Genomic DNA, 18793 nt, shown 5'->3' on the forward strand with positions numbered 1-18793 from the left:
CGCGCCGAATTGCCGCGGCGGGGGCAGTCCATGTGCCCTTAGGGCGGCTTGCGTGTTTCTGCGGTGGCGGCAATTCAGCGGCAGCTTCTATGTTTAGCTGGCCGGGGCTGCTTCAGCTAAACATAGAAGCTGCCGCCGAATTGCCGCCGCCGCGGAAACATGCCTGCCGCCCTAAGGGCACATGGACTGCCTCCGCCGTCTGCGGCGGCAATTTGACGCGCTACTTGGGGTGGCGAAAACTGTAGAGCCGGCCCTGTTTGTAGGTGCCCCAATGAACAGAATTTTCATCACTTCCATAAAGTGATTATTCCACAGCCCTAGAGGTCTCACAGTTGAGAAGTTTTTGTTTTAAATTCAGCCTAAATGTCCCCTTTTTATTTTTATTCTTTTACAACTACTTCTATCTGCAGGCCTAGGATAGGATCTGTCTGTCTTTTTTTTTTCTCCTGCTGATGATAGCTCATCCCAATTGATTGGCCTCTTACAGTTGGTATGGCTACTTCCACCTTTTCATGTTCTCTGTATGTATAAATATCTTCTTGCTGTATGTTCCAGTCTGTGCATCCGATGAAGTGGGCTGTAGCCCACGAAAGCTTATGCTCAAATAAATGTGTTAGTCTCTAAGGTGCCACAAGTACTCCTGTTCTTTTTGCCATCTGTCTGTCTGTTCATCTGTTATATTTATCAGGTGCCTATCTCCTTCATATCTAAGTATTTCTAAGCTCTCACCTGTCCTCAAATTGGCAGCAGCTCAAGTTGTGGTTCATGCCAGGTAAGAGAGTTGGTAAGTAGAATGCACTACCATGCTGTATTTTTATGGAGCAGTTGGGAGAAAGCTAGATTTGCCTAGTAAGGAAAGCAGCAGCAGACTCAGCCCACTGAACAGAACAGTGCTGCTCATGTAATTCCTTTTTTTTCAGCCTTAAATCTGTAACAACCACTCTGGCTGGATTATTTATAGTTTTGCTTCCACATGCAGCACATCAGAATTACGTACCTCTGATGATTTAATAGATGTTTTAGGGAGATTGGCACAGTACTTTTCAGAAGAAGAAATGCATTCAGTCAAGCTGGGCCTCAGTGGAATTGGTGTGTAACAAATGAACAAAACCATTTGGCTTGAAACCCGTTTGGCTGGAGAAATGACAGTTCAGCTCTATGATGTGCCAGCACAATCTCCACTACCCCTTTCTTGGATGAGATGTTTAAGGCAGGTGGAGAAACTGAATGGAGTAATGTGGCTGGATTTAATAAAGGGACTGGATAACTTCATAAATAATGAGTAGTAGCAAGCAATACAATTAGTAATTATCCAATCTAAGATAAGGATAGTTAGATCTCATCCACTAATTTATAAAATGGTCTCTGTAGGGATCAGGAAGGAATCCCCACTTACAACCAGCTACACCATTGCACTGTTGCCTAGGTGCATGCTGGGGATTTTTGCTTGCCTCTGAAGCCTCAGTGACTGGCCATTGCCAGTTGCAGAATACACCAGGACTTTCTTGTACCTGGTAGTCTGATTAGATACCTATATTCCTTTGGATGAGCACATTTGGGGGGTGGGGATTGAGAAGAGGATAACCCACTTATACTGGCACAGTACAAGAGCTGGAGGCACCATGCCTCAGCAGAAACTTGAACTTGAATGCGCTAACAATGGAAATGATGTGGACATTATTTAGCTCTCATACTGGTTGCTCTAAATTGGAATCCCAACAAGGGGCTAAAATGGTCAATGTGGAATTTAGAAAGAGGTGCCCACCGAGCTAGTCTCACTTCTTTTGTTGTTCTTTGGAAAACACTTGAGTATTATTTTTGGTCTTGCTCTGCGTCCCGACTGCCTTCTCTCACTCTCGCTTGCTCTAATGCTTCTGAAAGTGTAATTTGATATTTGTAGAAATGCCACTTGGTGGAGAGTTGCTCCAGGTGGGTGAATGATAATAGTAATACTTTGCCTTCAATAGCACCTTCCACCTGTAGATCTTAAAGTGCCTTGCAGACACCGTAAGCCCCCCCAAGAGGTATTAATAACTATTAATAATAGTACTTTAGAGAGAAATAAAATATGGCACATAGCAGTTAGTTGATGAGTCCAGGGTCTCGTAGTAAGTCAGTGACCTAGGTGGCAATAGAACAGAGGAGACCTTGCTTCCATTCTCTGGCTCCAGTTACTACACCAGTGGTTTCCAGGTGTTTTTAATTTTGTGATCCACTCTCTTCTCATGAACTATCTGTCTTTCCAACCCTCACTGCTTGGTTCTCAAAATATTTAATTTTGTGGCCCACAAGGAAGGGCTCCATGGGCTACAGCTTGAGAAACACCAATCTGGGATCGACTCGCTAGGCATTGTAATGACTAGAAATTATCCATCACTCTAATACTTCTCTTTCTTGGTTTTTCAGAAATGAAAGAGGAGAGTCTCTCTGACCTGCTAACTAGTGGGAAGCACCTTGTCTCCGTTGATCTTGGAGATTGTGAGGCTCAAGGCAGATCTTCAGGTAAAGAACATTTTCTGAACTTATCATGACTGGCTCACATCCAGACACAATATATCTCGTAACTCACACACTTCTTGACAGGCTGTGGATCAACCTTTGGGATTCAGATTTAAACAAGAAGCAAAGGAATTGCCTTATGTATCCGAAAAAATGGGTATTTAGTGCTATTTATGCTTCTCTTCATTCTCATGCAGAATAGAAAGCGCTTTACTCAGCTCTGAGCATTTTCTCTGACATTTTGCTCAGCTTGCAATTGTGGTTATATCCTCAATAGGAAGTAAATGGGCTTGAACTCAAAGCCGTAACTTCTGCTACGCTGAGTAAAAAGACCACATCCAAATGAATGGATAACAACTTCGCCAAATGTGAATGGGATTCTGTATCTTTAAGGGTTTTCTCCCCCCACCAGTAGTTGCCAGTACAACATCCTCTCTTAATTAATGGACTTGTTGATAAAAGGTGCTTTCTCTCCTCTGGAGGAAAAAAAACCCCATTGCTTTCTGCTGTTAGAGCCCTGGAATTCACGTTTGTTTCTATACACTAGCTTTATTTTACTTGACAGTTAACTGGTAAATAAGATACCATTTGAAATATTAAATGCCACGTATAGAGGACTTTCCAAAGGTGTGTTAAAAGTTGAACAGTTTTCAAGCTTGACATTCTCTGAGTGTTGTAATGTCTGGAAATCAATCTCTGGGCCTCCTAAACCTCCCTCTGAAGTGGTGGATTTTTGATAATTAGTTTATCCCAAACACAAGAATAAGGAAGCAGTACATGAAATCGAGAGGCTAGAAAAGATTAAAATGGATAAAGGCAAATAAGGTTTTTAATTCAATTTACTATCTAGCTCTGGAACTCACTGCTACAGGATGGTAAGTCGTGCCCCCCCGCCAAATATTATAGTAGGGCTACATTGACACTAGGAAATAGAGAAGCAATGGATGCCAGACCCTGAATCATGCTTCAGGACAAAACCTGATCCCCAGCTGGGGTCAATCAGAAATTCCTTATGGCAAAGCATTGTACAATTAACTGGCTGGTGGGAGCTGAACCACTGATATTAGTTTAAGATGGGATTTCAGACTAAATGGGCCATTGATCTGCCCCAGGGTTGCTTTACTGTTCCTATTTTTGTTCTAAAAACCAAACTCAGAACGAGAAAATGACACATTCCAGCACCTTGGAACCCAGCCATCCAGGGACAGGTGCTCTCCTCTGCTGCATTGTGCCACAGGGAACAAAGGAGAGGAACTTGCACTAGGAAGGGAGTGGGGAAGGGGAGTAGTATGAACTCAGAGAAGCCACTCTGTGTGAACCTTGTGTGATTGGGGCACCGTGGGAGATTGGTTCTCCTCTCAGTCACTTCTAGGCTACCAGTTGCATCTTCCCCAACTTCCTGACTGGCTGCCAGTGGGCTGAAATGTGTCCTGGTCAGAAATGGCCAATTTAAACATGTGGATAGTTCCATTGACTTCTCCCATGGGACTACTTGCCTGCTTAAAGTTAAGCGCATGCATAAGTGCTCTGCTGGATCAGAGCCTGAGTGCCAAGCACCTTTCAGGACTGAATCCTAAAATTCCCATGCAAAATACCTGCTGGTGACCAGCATTAACGCCCTCACTGTGGCATTGAGGAGGAGGAGAAGCTGTGGTTGGAGATCACAAGGCAGGTGACTCAGACGTACAACGGGGAGGGTACTGGAAAGCTCACAGGGCTCTGTGGACTGGCAGGGCTGAGGCCTGACATTCCTATGGATCACTGGCTGAGGAGGATCCCCCTCCTCTCCCATTCCACCCGTGATAAGTCAGGCCCGTATCCTCAAAGATATTTAGGTGCCTAAGTCTTATTGATTTCAATGGGAATTAAGCACCTAAATATTTTGGAGGATCTGGACGTTGGTAATGCTGCCATTATGCTGCTAATGGTTATAAATTCTGATCTAGTCTGACTCAGTAGGACCATAAGAACACTTTATGTGGATTACAGCCATTCTAACCTGTCAGAGACATGCTCAAAAGTGTCACCCTTTAAGGGATGATGGTGCCAGTCACACTTGTGCCACAACACAATTAATTAGCTGCTTCTAGCCTGAGGGGCTGGACTCAGCCTCCTACAGACGTTGGCTCTGGGCCTCCCACAGAAGCCTACGGACTCCTTGTTGTTCCACGTCCAGCCTAATCTCCCTCAGTCCTTTTATAAATCCCATGTGAACACAAAGCCCCGCATGGGAATCAGCCTGGGGGTTGAGTGCTTTATACCAGAGTCAGAAAGACTCAAACAGGCAGCCCAGCGGGGGCTGGGAACAGGACCCAGAAGACGGGCTAAAAAAAGGCCCTGAAGAGCAAAGGAATCTTTTGTTAGTTTAAAGAACAGGAGCACTTGTGGCACCTTAGAGACTAACGAATTTATTTGAGCGTAAGCTTTCGAGGGCTACAGCCCACTTCGTTGGTAGGTGTTTGGGACTCTTTAGTCACACTTTTGGTAATCTGGAAGATTTTTTTTTTAAATCACTTAGCTGCAGAGGGCTAAGCAACATCTCCAGCACAGACCAATGTGTGGAGAAATGAGGAGACCCAACTTGTGAAGGGAAACTGAGGCAGGGAGTACAGCCAGTGTCAGGCTTGGCCACCAGGGGGTGCTGCAGGGCAGCCATAACCCAAGACTAAAGGGAAAGTAAATTAGAAGGAAGCAATGGAATTGATTAATGGTGGTGGTTGTGAAATTGAGTAAATTGAAACATTCAGCCCAATTTTCTCTGCCACCAGCGAAGTTGAAGCCTGTACTTTTCCTTTATAGACTCCAGAGTGCTGAACTGGCTACTAAAGATAGAACTCTGTCATTCTAGTTAGGTGGAAAACCAAAAGGAAATCTCTGCTTGGGGAGTACATTAGAAATGTATTCCCAAGACAAACATTTTAGGATAAGATAGAAAAATACCATTACTGAATCCTTTGGATTTTACAGTTAAATAAATGGCAGAAAGTGTGTGGTTTCTAATTGGCTAGTTAGTTCCAGGAGAACCGACAAAGTAAATTTCATTGTATGGAATGCTGTTTCTCAACTAAATTGCCCTGTTAGCTAATGGAAGTTAGCTATGTCTCCGCCTCTAAAAGAACCTGAAGTAGGTTAGCTGTGCTGATCTTGATTGTTGTGTGTCTCTTTTTTGTGTGTTTGCGTGCACGTGTGTGCGTGTGTGCGTTTGAGAAATATGCTTTCCTATTTTTAGTTATCTCTGGCGATGGACTGTCTTTGTGTAAAGAGTGAACTTTGGTAGGTGCTTACTTCTAAAATTGCCTGTGAAATCATCTTGTATCCTGTTTGGAGCAGGGAAGACAATGCTGTGGAAATGAAAAATGAGTTTGTGTAAAAAGTTATCTTCCCTAGAAGAGACTACGGAAATAGTGTTTCACAGCAGGGTTTATTACTTTTTCCCTAAGATATATAGATGCATGTTATCAGTTTAACGCAGCTATCGTGCTCATAGAGCAATAACATCACTTCCAGAGTTTCAGAAAGTATTTAGCAGACCTTCTCAGAAGACCGAGAATTACACAACTTTAATGCTTAAGCACTCAACTTGGGCTTTGTATTTTTATCTCATGGCTTTGCAAGCGCTTCTGTATAATTATTTTACTAACTCCAATCTTCTGTACACAAAAGTATAACTAATACAAGTAATACTTTTTTAAATACAATTTTCTCTCCAGTGAAATACCAAAGTATTCTAAATGCAAATGCCAAAGCGAAGAAATAAGAAACATCTCATCAGGTGTGTTAAGCATCTGCACTAGCCACGTATTGTGTAGGTAGGTAACTGTTTAAGAAAGGAATAGCATTTCTTCTGCTGGGAGGCAAATACTTTTTTTTTTTTTTTCAGTAAAGAGATTGCCTGCGTTGAAAGATAAGTTTGAAAAGTCTCTAAGGCTACGTCTATACTACCCGCCCGGGTCGGCAGGTAGCGTTCAACTTCTCGGAGTTCGATATATCGCGTCTCATCTAGACACGATATATCGAACTCCGAACGCGCTCCTGTCGACTCCGGAACTCCACCACCGCGAACGGCGGTGGCGGAGTCGACGGGGAAGCCGCGGACTTTGATCCCGCGGCGTCTGGACGGGTGAGTAGTTCGAACTAAGGTAGTTCGAGTTCAGCTACTTGCGTACCTTAGTTCGACCCCCCCACACCTAGTGTAGACCAGGCCTAAGAGATATAATAGGGAATTAGGGGATTTAAAACTTCAGTATGATCTCATATCATGCCAAGATTACATAAAACATCATTGCTCTTCTACTTTCTGAATGAAAAGGATAAAGAAACAACCCCTTTCCTTTCCCCTGTCCTTGAGATTAGCATCTCCTCATTACATTTAATGAATGTTGTCTTCCTGGTTGTAATAGTTTCCATAACAGAGAGAGAGAGAGAGAGAGAAAGTAATCTGCAAAAAGACCAAGAAGCTGAAGGAGACAATATAATTACAAGAATTACCATTATCGAGATATAGCTAGCAAGGTGCACACAATCTCCCCCTGATATCCAGAGGGTAGGACATCAGTTACATATGGACATGGGAGTTACATATATAGAATATAACCTCTTGTTGGAAGTGGTGGTGATTGGTTAGGGTGGAAAGATGCTCTCCTGCTCCTTCACTTCCAGTAGTAATCCTTTGCACTTCAGCGCTTATAAAATGCCTCTGTTAAAATCCGTAAATCCATTCCTTACATTTTTATTTGAATGCAGTGAATCGTAAACGTTGACTTCCAAAAACATCAGAGGTAAATTAAGCATCTCATTTGTAACTGTGTGGAAAAACATTACTGTTTAAATATGCAAATTGATAAACATGAAAACATTCTTTTTATATATACCTTGAAATTGCTAATCTGCTGCTCCTGAGAAGTACAGATGATTAAAGCACTAATATTTATCTATATTTAGTAGCACAGTTCTTGTGGGTATTCTACTACTTGGCTGAGGGCAAATTGTGAAGCAATGGAAATATGAATTACAGTAAACAAAGCCAATCAAAGTGCAGTATTCGTCTGCTTTCCAACCATAATGTAATTACACTCCTGGATGAGTTGAATGAGATTGCCTGAAGATATATGTTGTAAAAATAAAATCATTGTTAAGTATGCCTTACAGGGCCATGACAATATGACTTACTCCTCAGCATTAATAGGAGGTGGGACAGCTATTAGTGCAAAATGGCTCAGTAAAATGTGAAACAACAAATGCTCATTTTAAGCATTGACCTTCGCAGAGCTCATAATTTCTGCAGGGCAGGGGAGTTACCATTGCCTTCTTGGAGCCTGATCTGTAAATTATTCTGCATGTGTAAGATCTGCAGTTAGGTGGTATCTGTAAAATAACAAATAATTGTGATGGACATTGTTAAATAGAACTGCCGCACAATTGGTAATGATTATTATAATGTCTGCAAGCCTCATAATGGATAGATCAATTATGTACTCCCCTCATCTCCAGGCTAAATAATTAAAATTAAATTCAGGCTAATCAACTCAAACAGTTAGCCCATCCCTTATGGAAAAATCCTATAGAATTTAATAGAGAAGGATGGCGTTTCTGTAGTTGTTTTTTTTTAATTAAACCAACCTATAGAAATCTAGAACAGGGATAGAATTATCATTGAAATTCTACGAATGGCTAAAGGATCTCAAAATAATTTCTTTAGTTTCCTAATAATTCCCTTCTTTTTGAATTCTATAGGACTTTTCCATAAGGGATGGGCTAAATGTTTGATCACTGAGACCATTCAGTGCTTGTTTCCCGAGCCCAAAAGCGGCGTTCAACGGTGCTGAGCATTTCCGTAAATGCCGCAAGCACTTTAGTGTCACACGCGGCAGGCAAATCCATATTGATATCATCGTCGGAGTGACACTCATCAGCAGAGTCCTCAGCAGATCGGGCTCCATTTGCCACAGAAATGCACACTTCCTTCCCCTTCCCACAATACTCAGCGCCAAAACGGCGCCAAAACGGGACGAGGTGCTCTGTGGGATAGCTGCCCACAATGCACCTCTCAATACAGCGCTGGAAAGTGCTGCAAGTGTGGCCACACTCCAGCGCTGGCCCTTCCACAGCTGCATGACCAGCGCTGTAACTCCCAGCGCTGCAACTTGTAAGTGTAGCCAAGCCCTGAGAGACATTCATGGACAGAGGACAGTTCTCATGGGATGGACTCCACCTGAGTAGTGAGGGAAATAGACTTCTGGGATGGAGGTTGGCACAACTCATTAAAAGAACTTTAAACTCGGAACTCAGGGGAGAGCACTGGGAGATGCTCATGTAATCTCCATGCCTGATTTTAACATTGAGAGGGAGAAAGTCAAGTAAAAAAGGATACAGCAATGAAGAAAGGAATAGCAGTGAGTAGGAGAATGGACATTAAGAGAAAGGATAGTGCGGATACCAGTCAAGTGATACTGGCAGTAGAATGACTATACCCAATCGGGCAAGGAATATGGGCGAAGCGAAGCAGCAACAGTTAAGATATTTGTACACCAATGCAAGGAGCTTGGGTAACAAATGGAGGAACTAGAACTACTGGTGCAGGAAGTGAAACCACATATTATAGGGATAACAAAAACATGGTAGAATGGTAGTCATGACTGGAATAAAGGTATTGAGGGGTACGTGCTGTTCAGGAAAGACCGAAATAAAGGCAAAGGGGGTGGAGTACCATTGTATATTGATGAGATAGACTGTAAAGAAATTAGATGTGATGGAATGGATAAGACAGAGTCTGTCTGGGCCAAAATCACTTTGGAGAAGAAAGCTATTAGAGGTTCCCCTGATCTAGTGCTTGGGGTGTGTTACAGACCACTAGGATCCGATTTGGGTATGGATAGAGACCTCTTTAATGTTTTTAATGAAATAAATACTACTGGGAATTGTGTGATTATGGGAGACTTTAACTTCCCAGATATAGATTGGAGGACAAGTGCTACTAATAATTTCAGGGCCCAGATTTTCCTGTCATTTTAGATTTGGTATTGGTGAGTAGTGAGGACTTCATAGAAGAACTGGCTGTAGGGGACAACCTTGGTTCAAGTGATCATGAGTTTAAATTAAATGGAGTGATAAACATAAATAGATCTGCAATAAGGGCGCTGGATTTCAAAAGAGCTACCTTTAAAAAAATAAGAGAATTAGTTAGGGAAGTGGACTGGACTGAAGAACGCAAGGGTCTGAATGTAGAGGAGCCTGGGAATTACTTTAAGTCAAAATTGCAGAAGCTATCTGAATGCTGTATCCCAAGCAAGGGGAAAAAATTTGTAGGGAACGGTTGCAGCTCAAGATGGATGAGAAAGCAGAAAGCTACAAGGAATGGAAAATGGGAGGGATCAGCAAGGAAAGCTCTCTCAGAGGTCAGAAAATGTAGGAATAAGGTGCCAAGAGCCAAGCAGAATTGCACCTTGCAAAGGGAATTAAAACCCATAGTAAAAGGTTCTATAGCCATATAAAGAAAAAAAACAAGGAAAGGAGAAGTGGGACTGCTAAGCGCTGACGATGGGATGGAGATTAAAGATTATCTAGGCATGGCCCAACACCTAAACAAATACTTTGCCTCAGTTTTTAATGAGGCTAATGAAGATCTTAGGGGTAGTGGCAGGGTGGCTAATGGCAAGAGGATACAGAAATAGAAATTACCACATCCAAGGTGGAAGTCAAACTCAAACAGTTTAATGGGACTAAATCAAGGCCCGCGGATACTCTCCATCCAAGAATATTAAAGGAACTGGCACATGAAATTGCAAGCCCAATAACAAGAATTTTTAATGAATCTGTAAACTCTGGGGTCATACCCATGTGGCTGGAGAATTGCTAATATAATTCCTATTTTTAAGAAAGAGAAACAAAGTGATCCAGGAAACTACAGCCCTGTTAGTTTGACCTCAATTGTATACAATGTCTTGGAACAAATTTTGAAAGAGAAAGTTTTTAAGGACATAGAGGTGAATGGTAATTGGTATAAAATACAACATGATTTTACAAAGGGTAGAGTGTGCCAGACCAACCTGATCGCCTTCTTTGAAAAGATAACAGATTTTTTAGACAAAGGAAATGCAGTAGATCTGATCTAGCTGGATTTCAGTAAGGCATTTGATACGGTTCCACATGGATGAATATTAGAACTATTATTTTCCTGGTTCTCAAGTTCAAGTCTGAAAAATTGGGTCCTAGTATAAAGGCAAAGGGCTCCATTAGTATCCCCCAAAAAAACAGGAGTACTTGTGGCACCTTAAAGACTAACAAATTTATTTAAGGTGCCACAAGTACTCCTGTTTTTTTTGCGGATACAGACTAACACGGCTGCTACTCTGAAACCTATTAGTATCCCCGAAACCATTCAGTTTTCCATGGTAGTTTTGTCATGTGGATACAAATAGAACCATACGTTTTCATTGATATCTGTCCCATCTTAAACCTTTGCATCTATAGGGAATAAAACTCCATGTCTTGCCCGGTTTACCAATGTGTCAAGAAGTTCCCTAAATGAGTTAGTGATCAATATTCCTTAGGACCCCTTTTCCCTGGATTCCTGGAAGACTATCTCATATTGAGAAGCATAATCTCCAGGCTCTTATTATTATTTACTAGGTTGTTGCAACTCCATGTCAAATCAGTTATGCAAAACACAGGTAAACAGATTATTGCCCTGTTCTGAGCAATTAGCACAAAGTTGTCCATCTTAAATTTCTTTGGCGGCAACGGGAATATGCAGAGTCCTATATTAATGAGTGTGTTGTAGCCGATATATACAGAGACAATGTGAATTAGTTCATCCTCTTATCACTCATAATTTCAACTCTTGCCTAAATTCTAAGGTAGCTTCTTCACCTTGTCTTCTGTAGTATGGGGGGGATAACTAGCTACCTTGAAAAGGAATCCTAGCCTATTGAATTTACTAACTTCTTGATTTCTAAAAAAGATGTGAAAACACCACTGGTTTCTTGGAAAGATGCAATGGCTGTCAGTAAAGTGTGCTAACAGGCATCTTCGTGTTGACATTTTGCCAGCTCACTGTTTCACCAAGGATTCAAAATGCAGCATTAATTTTTCTGTTACAGAAAGAGCATGTCCTTTTTTCCCCCCTCACCCATCCCCGTCTCAGCTGCCTTTGCAGAAAGCTATGTGTAGTCTACGTGTTGAATGTGTTATCAAAATGTTTGGAGTCCAAGCTTGTCTAGAAATTCCAATGGTATCAAAGAAAATGTTTCTTTATCCATTTATATTAAAGGTAGAGGAAGAAATGTGTCTAGGTTACAATTAAAACTATACTTCTCATGGGAATTTAATTGTAGGCTGAAATGAATTTTTACTTTTCAAGTTCTCCTGGAGCTTTCAGCAGGGGTGCTTATTATTGGCATTGAATTGAATTGGTGGTTTTTCTGAGATGTGGACACTTTCTGTTGGGAATTGGATTGAGAGCAACAACCTCATTTCATAGTTTACATTCCTCAGATGGTAACAACTTTTGGTCAATATTGACTTTGGGCCCTATTGTAGCCTGATCCTTTAAGGAATACCAGTTGGTACTCAACTAATGAGGAGTGTACGAAGGTTCTAGTCCCAGAATCAGACACAACAGAGTCAAAACTGACAAGTTCAATATCTTATAGGGAACCCCAGGGTGTATGGCAAGGGCACTTACATGGAGAGTAAAACAGAACCTTAACCACCTTTATTAATACAATTAATAGAGATAGAAAAGCTCCAAACTACATAAACGAATTGCAATAATAGCATATTAGCGAAATCTTAACAGTTATTCCTTGTATAGCATATGCTTACAGACTTATATACTCACACCCCTTTCTTGAAGACCTGGTGGTAAGAGACAGAGACAAAAGACCAGCCCTGTCTCACATGCCAAATGGGTGTGATGGTCCAGATCCCCAGTGCTTGAAGATAGATGATAAATTATAGCACTAAAATATTGAAGGGTGGAGGGCTAACTACTTTCTTCATGTGGGTTCTTGCTTATATAGGGCCTGGGAATCACCATGAATATTCATACAAACACCCAACTTCCTCTGTCCATATCCAGCTGCTTCACCCTCATAATATTGGGGTGCCTTTCTCTGATAGGCTAGCATATTCATTCCTATTGACTCATTACCATATTTCTAAAGCAAGTTTGTGGTTAGACATCTACCAATGATCCTATCTTAAAATATCCAAGCTTAGTATCAGTTCAGTATTCCTATGATTGCTTTGTCTCATTTTATGCCAACTTTTCTCTTAAGCAAGATATTCCCAGTTCCCCAAATCTAGGGTGACCATTGGGCCACTTTATCCATGCTAAAGGTCATAGTCCTATGCTTCACTTATGCTAATTTGCTTAATCCAATGTTTTATAGGATGTGGGCTTGTAGGTTCCTTGCATTACTGCTAAGTAAAATAAGGCTAAGCTGGCCCTAAGGGCTACAGTATTAAAATAAACAGTCTGAAGGTAAAAAGCCTCTTCTAACCACTCACTTGTCTGAGCTATCCACTACCTGTGAAAGTTCTTAATTGGTTAGCCAAATTGGAAGACTGCTATAGAAAGTTCCTTTAGAAGAATTTCATATGTAGTATCTTCAGTAGTATCCTTGGGCTTCTTCCTCAGTTACTTAGCTGAGACCAGAAAGGGGCTGTAGGGGAAGCAGTCTGCAGTGGCTCCCTGGGAGAAGAGAAGTTTGTATGGGCCTAGAGAGTCTGGGAAGAAATCAAAGAGTCTGGGAGGAGGGAATTTGAGCTGGTGAAACTGGGGGAGGGGGCAGTAGGAAGGAGTCCAGGGAAATAGCTACAGGGTCTGGGAACAAGCAAACCATAGTTAGTGAACATAGGGTCCCTAGGCTGGACCCCAGAGTAGCGGGTGTCCCCAGGTTCTCCTACCAGCCACTGGGAAAGAGGCCCAGGACCTTGCCTTGGATTGGAAAACTGTCTGGAATGGTATGCAGGCACCTTGTCCAGTGCCATTTGATATCCCAGAAGGGGAGGAATATAATGATCGTAGCTCAGCCTCCTGGCCAGAAGAGGAAGCATCCCAAAGAGGGGGAGGAGCTCAGTACGAGGAAAAGGGCATCAGACCTGAATGGAACTAGCCAGATGTGACTACAAGAAAGTGCCCAGCAGTGAATAATCCCCATTTAGCTCAGAATGCTTGTTTGGGTTTCACTTCCTACAGCTTTGCAGTCTATCTGGACAAGCATCAGTTCCATTTCATGATCTTACTTTGATTACATTTTTACTGAAGTAATATGTAGACTAAAGATGTTCACCTTCGGCCAGTCATCTTTTCAGGCAATTTGCTGTTAAAGATTGCATTGAATCTTACATAAAAAATCAGTTATGGGAGAGGGCTGGAAGCTAAACTTCAATGCAGTACAGCACAAATGTAGACAATAAGAAAGTACAAAGTGTTTAAAAAATGTTAACTCCATGTGTGAATAATGGGAGAAACGGAAGACCAGCCTTTTCAGAAGTATTCACTGATCTAGTGGGCCGCAGTTTTTGGGTGCTCAATTACAGACAATATCTTTGCCCGACTTTCAGAGTGGCTGGGGGTCCACAGCTCCTGATGGTGAAGTGTCATCACAAATTCTCCCACAACCTAGCTGGCTGATTTCTTGTAGGCATCCTAGCATAAGTTGGTGTTGAGGTGAAGACAGTAGCCTTCCATATTAGTTCAGTAAGGGTGTTCTGTGTACATAGGGCAGCATAGAAGAAAATGGGATGTTTGTGAGGTATGTACACAAATGGATAGTCAAGACTGGCATCGTTGGTGGAGTAAAGAGGGATGGCAGTGACTATTCCTGTGAGTTGAGTGAGGGTGGTTGGATTAGGCCAAGCACATGACAGATGCTACTCATGTTGCTTAATGTGCCACTGAAAGACATTGATACCATGGCAACAGACACAACAGAAAAACTGAATAGAACATAAGAGTTTGTAAAGCACCTTGAGGTCCTTTGGGGTGACAGGTGTTCTTGCAATGCAGATACTTTTGGCCATATTTTTTTTCACTGTATACTAATAAGATGATACTTAAGATACATGGCCAAATCAGTCAGTCTTCCCATATGTAGTGCAGGGAAATATACAGCTGATCAGGTGGACGGCTGCTAAATAAGTGTAGATACCGGTAGTCTTGAATATTTTTGTTTTGTTCCTGAGCTAAAGGTGTAATGAGGGAGGAAGTGACTATGCGACTTTAGGATCCACTTCCCAGAAAAGGAATAATCAAAGTAAACTTTTTCTGCTAGCTGCTCAAATAGTTTGGAGGTGTTCAACTATTCAAAAGTCTGTCTTTTAGATATGACAACTTATGTGAACAATAGGCTAATGTCAAGTAATGAATCTGCTGCACAGTGCAGTTTTCTATGGTATGAACCTAGGGGAGGGGAAAATCCTTCCAGCATGTTGCATGTGTTAAATTTCATCTTGTTGGGAAGTCTTCTCTCTTACACGTCTGATTTTTTCCCCTTCTATGGATAGCACTTTGCATGCCTCCTTACCTTGCACCACAAAGGGTGTGATCCAGAACTCACTGGAGTCGATGGAAAGATGCCTAATTTTGGTAAGGGGTGTTGTCTTTATTAAAATGACCATTCTAATGGTACTGGTTCTCTTTGCTTCTTAGAACCAACAGTTCCATGAGAGAGAAAAGCAGAAAGTCTGCAGGTGGTGGGAGCTAAGCTGTACTTAAATTAGGTCCCAAAGTACTGAAGTGAAACTTACCTGTTTTAAATCCACTGAGGTCTCTTTACTCACACCAGAGATGAATTTGCCCCTTATGTTTTTCTGCCATTATTTCTGCCCACACGGAGCCATCCTCATTTTCCTTCCACCCTCCAATATCTCTGCTTTTATTGATCCTCCCTTGCTCTCCTCCTCCACAACTTCTCCTCCTCATGGCCACTAACTTTCAGTTATCAAATTGTTCCATTCATCAATGTCACCTTCTCCTTCTGTTGTAAAATCCTTTAACTTATCTGTTGCTTCAGATAAATGGTTTTAATTTAATATTTTAAATGTTTTCTTCGTTTTTGGTTTCTTCTCAGACATTTTTGTTATCCATCTCCTTTAGCCTCTTTTATGAATACAAAGATATAAATATTGATGATCTTAGTTTTCGTTAAACTTTTAGAAGTTTAACAAAAAAGAAGTAGACTTTTTTCTCTCTAGAGCTGAGTAGAATATTTGCACTCAAAGTGAAGAGAGCTTAGTGAGGGGAGAGGTCAAACCGCTGTTGGGAGAAAAAATATTTTACCAATTCTAAGAAAAATAGACTATCTGGCAAAATTTGCCTCTTGGTTGTTTAGAGTAGCAGAAAAAGATCTTTCACTGGAAAAAGGCAGAGGAAGCAGGGATGAAGTATGTTCTGTTTCCACACACAAAGAGCAAAATCTAAACTTTCAGTCTAACGTGAATATTAAAGAAAAATAACAAAGTACAAAAGTACAGTCTCCATGAGAGAGCACAGTGTACGTGTCTACTTTGCAACAGGCTGAAGCAACTCTTAGAACAAAATGGTTGTCACCATCTTTACACACAGGTAAACCTAACGGTGAATTTTAGAAGGAAAAAATGAAGTGGTGATGCCGAATTATAGGCACCAGGAGTGATTTGAAGTTATTTTTGTTTTCTTAAATTGAGGGAAGAGAGAAAATGCCAGATCCTAAGCTGACTTAAATGGAGATACTCAGATGTATACTGTACTGAAATCTTCAACCCTACACCTGTAGGAAATATCCTATACAGTCCTTGACTTCATGACGTTCGACTTATGATGAACAGCACTTACGACATTTCTGAATTGACACCCTGATTCGACTGATGACAATTGGTTTTGACTTTCTGATGCTTGGTCCTGCAATGGAGTGGATTGTGGTTCCAGGTTACGACGTTTCGACTTATGATGCAATTTTCAGGAACCAATTGTGTCTTAAGTCCGAGGGCTGCCAGTATAGAAAAATGGGAAATGATTCAGGAGAAGAGTTCTTGTAGTGAGCTAACAGACTTGGGAACACAGAGTGCCCCAACGTTGGCTGAAATGAGAGAGATTCAACCATCAAAGGAAGTGTAAATAGGATAGATGATAGTTTAATTACTGTTCTCCATTGTACTAAATACATTTTTGATAGGTTTCCATAGCATGCTGTGTGAAAATCAGGAAACAAACTACCTGTTTGTAAAGTCCCATCCTTGCAGTATTGGTTGAGGAGAAAGCAGCTGCCCTTACGCTATCTTCCTCTCACACCCATGTTCACAGGAAGTTACTTCTTCCCGCTGTTGACAAAGGTCACTGTTTTCAGGTGCAGAAAAAGTTTCCCGAAGGAAGGGGCCAGAGACTGATGGTTGGACTAAGCCTGAGGCAACGAATATCTCTGGGTATATCTGAGTGAGCTTCTCCATGTGCTCATGGTTATCATTACAATTTGGGACGGGGTAACCTCCATATCATCACAATTGCATACTGCTGCTTCTCATCTTTGCCTTCAAGGCTCTATATAATGCTGCCCCTCCCTATTCCCCTGGCAAGCTTTCCATTGTCCCCCCTCATCCTCCTGCCCTCCACTAATGTTCCCAGCTGTTATATTCTTGGAGGCAACAGTTTTAGGAAGAAATCACTGGAGACACAGAGAGCTGTAAACCTTGAAACAGCCATTTATTGCCACACACAAAACTAACCAACAGCCAGCCAAAACTGGCTGGGCTATCCCCTAATAATCTAACTCAGTTGTCATAGCAACACAAGATTCTATTACCACGACAATCAAATACACAACACCAGCCTCCTCTGCCTCTTTGCCACATTCTCACAGTCACCTCCAGGCTTCCTTCCATGCTGCCCCCTATGCCTGGTACAAGGTCTTTGAGCTCATCTGCAAGGTCTCTATCCCATCCTCATTTCAGTTTTTCTGAATTGAATTGAGTTGACTTGTATGTAAGTTCCCTGTATCTTTCCCTTTGCCTCTTTGTACTTGCCTGTCCTTAAGTGGTGAACTCCTTGGAACAGGGACCATCACTCTTCAGTGTTTGAAAATTATCTATCATGTAGTGGGTGCTACTACAAATAAATAAAAAATAATTCTGTATTTCTCTGCTACTCTCTTTGTGTACACAGGGTGTTTGGCATGCAACTGCCCAAAGTCTCCTTTTTTAATCCAAAACAGCAATTAAAGTATTTTACATATATATTGAGAATTTTGGTGAAGATGTTCAGGTGAGCTCTGGATGTTGAAACATCATAGGGAAGTCAGTTGTAAGGCTGTTAGGAAGATTGCTAGAAGATGTTCTGCAGAATGCTTTTAAAAATACATTGTTGGCAAAGTAAAACAATATTGAGTGTTTCAGCCAAAAGCTTATATTTAATAAATGGCTTTGATGCAATTTCCTTAGTGGGCGGGGTGGGAGAGGAGCGAGAACCGTTTTTGTTATGACATTGTTAGAAATTTTGTGGGTTTTTTTGCTGCTACAAAAAGTCATTTTTTACATACACTCTTTAATGGTTGTATTTCCCTCAGGAGACCCAAAGGAGAATCTTTAATTTACTGCCTTCATAACCATGGACAGTATAGGGATTTTAGCCTTCCATTTTTGTTACTGTGGCCTTATTAAATATAAATATAATGTTGCCACATAAGGCAAAACAACTCTATCAACCAAATGTGTTACTTTACATAATTATGCATTTTAGAACAATGTTTAATTAATGAAGTCATCTTAGATTCAGGCTGTACTGTAAGATGTAGGAATGCTGGTACGTCTGTTGAAATTAATAGAGGGACTGTAAAGTGTCTCTGGGAAAAATTATATTGGTAGGAAATTCTTTAATTAAAATAAAAAAATGAAATGTTCCTCTTCATTCAGTCTAAGTAGGAAACTCTTCTTAACCTAAGTGAATCTTTTTGTATAAACAGCCTCCCTTCCCACAAAAAAACCCAACTTTTTTTAGTTCAAATTTTCTCCCGGGTGCTATAATTTATTTTAAAAGCCAAATCTATCACTAAAATGACTTAAAGGCTAACTAATGTTTTACAGAAATGTTTTTCATTTGTTGTAAAAGTACTCATGACCCTTTTCCCAGTATAATAGGAAGGAAGGAAGGAAGGCAATATCTAAGGACTGACTAGAAAGACAGACGCACGTCAAAATCTGTGAAATTTAATTTACTGCTTTAAATTAACCCCCATGCTAAGGGTTAGGGAAGGAGGAAAAGGACACTGGTAATTCTTAATTTTAAATAATTTGTAGGCTTTATTTTTTTGATCCCCAC

At 41.2% G+C, this 18793-nt stretch overlaps 1 protein-coding gene across 16 annotated transcripts in view; it reads left to right on the forward strand.

Moving 5' to 3' along the window:
- LOC123377056 overlaps nucleotides 1-18793 on the forward strand; it is a 348713-nt gene that overhangs the window by 118892 nt on the left and 211028 nt on the right. For 10 of the 16 annotated variants that reach the window (XM_045029450.1, XM_045029451.1, XM_045029452.1 and 7 more), the window contains one exon: nucleotides 2407-2502. In XM_045029450.1, coding sequence (XP_044885385.1) covers nucleotides 2407-2502 — 96 coding nt within the window. Of the gene's footprint in view, nucleotides 1-2406; nucleotides 2503-16829; nucleotides 16906-18793 lie in introns of all 16 variants that reach the window. The other 6 variants (XM_045029448.1, XM_045029458.1, XM_045029455.1 and 3 more) reach the window with 1 other exon arrangement.

This window comes from Mauremys mutica, chromosome 9, assembly GCF_020497125.1.
Source record: "Mauremys mutica isolate MM-2020 ecotype Southern chromosome 9, ASM2049712v1, whole genome shotgun sequence".
NCBI lineage: Eukaryota > Metazoa > Chordata > Testudines > Geoemydidae > Mauremys > Mauremys mutica.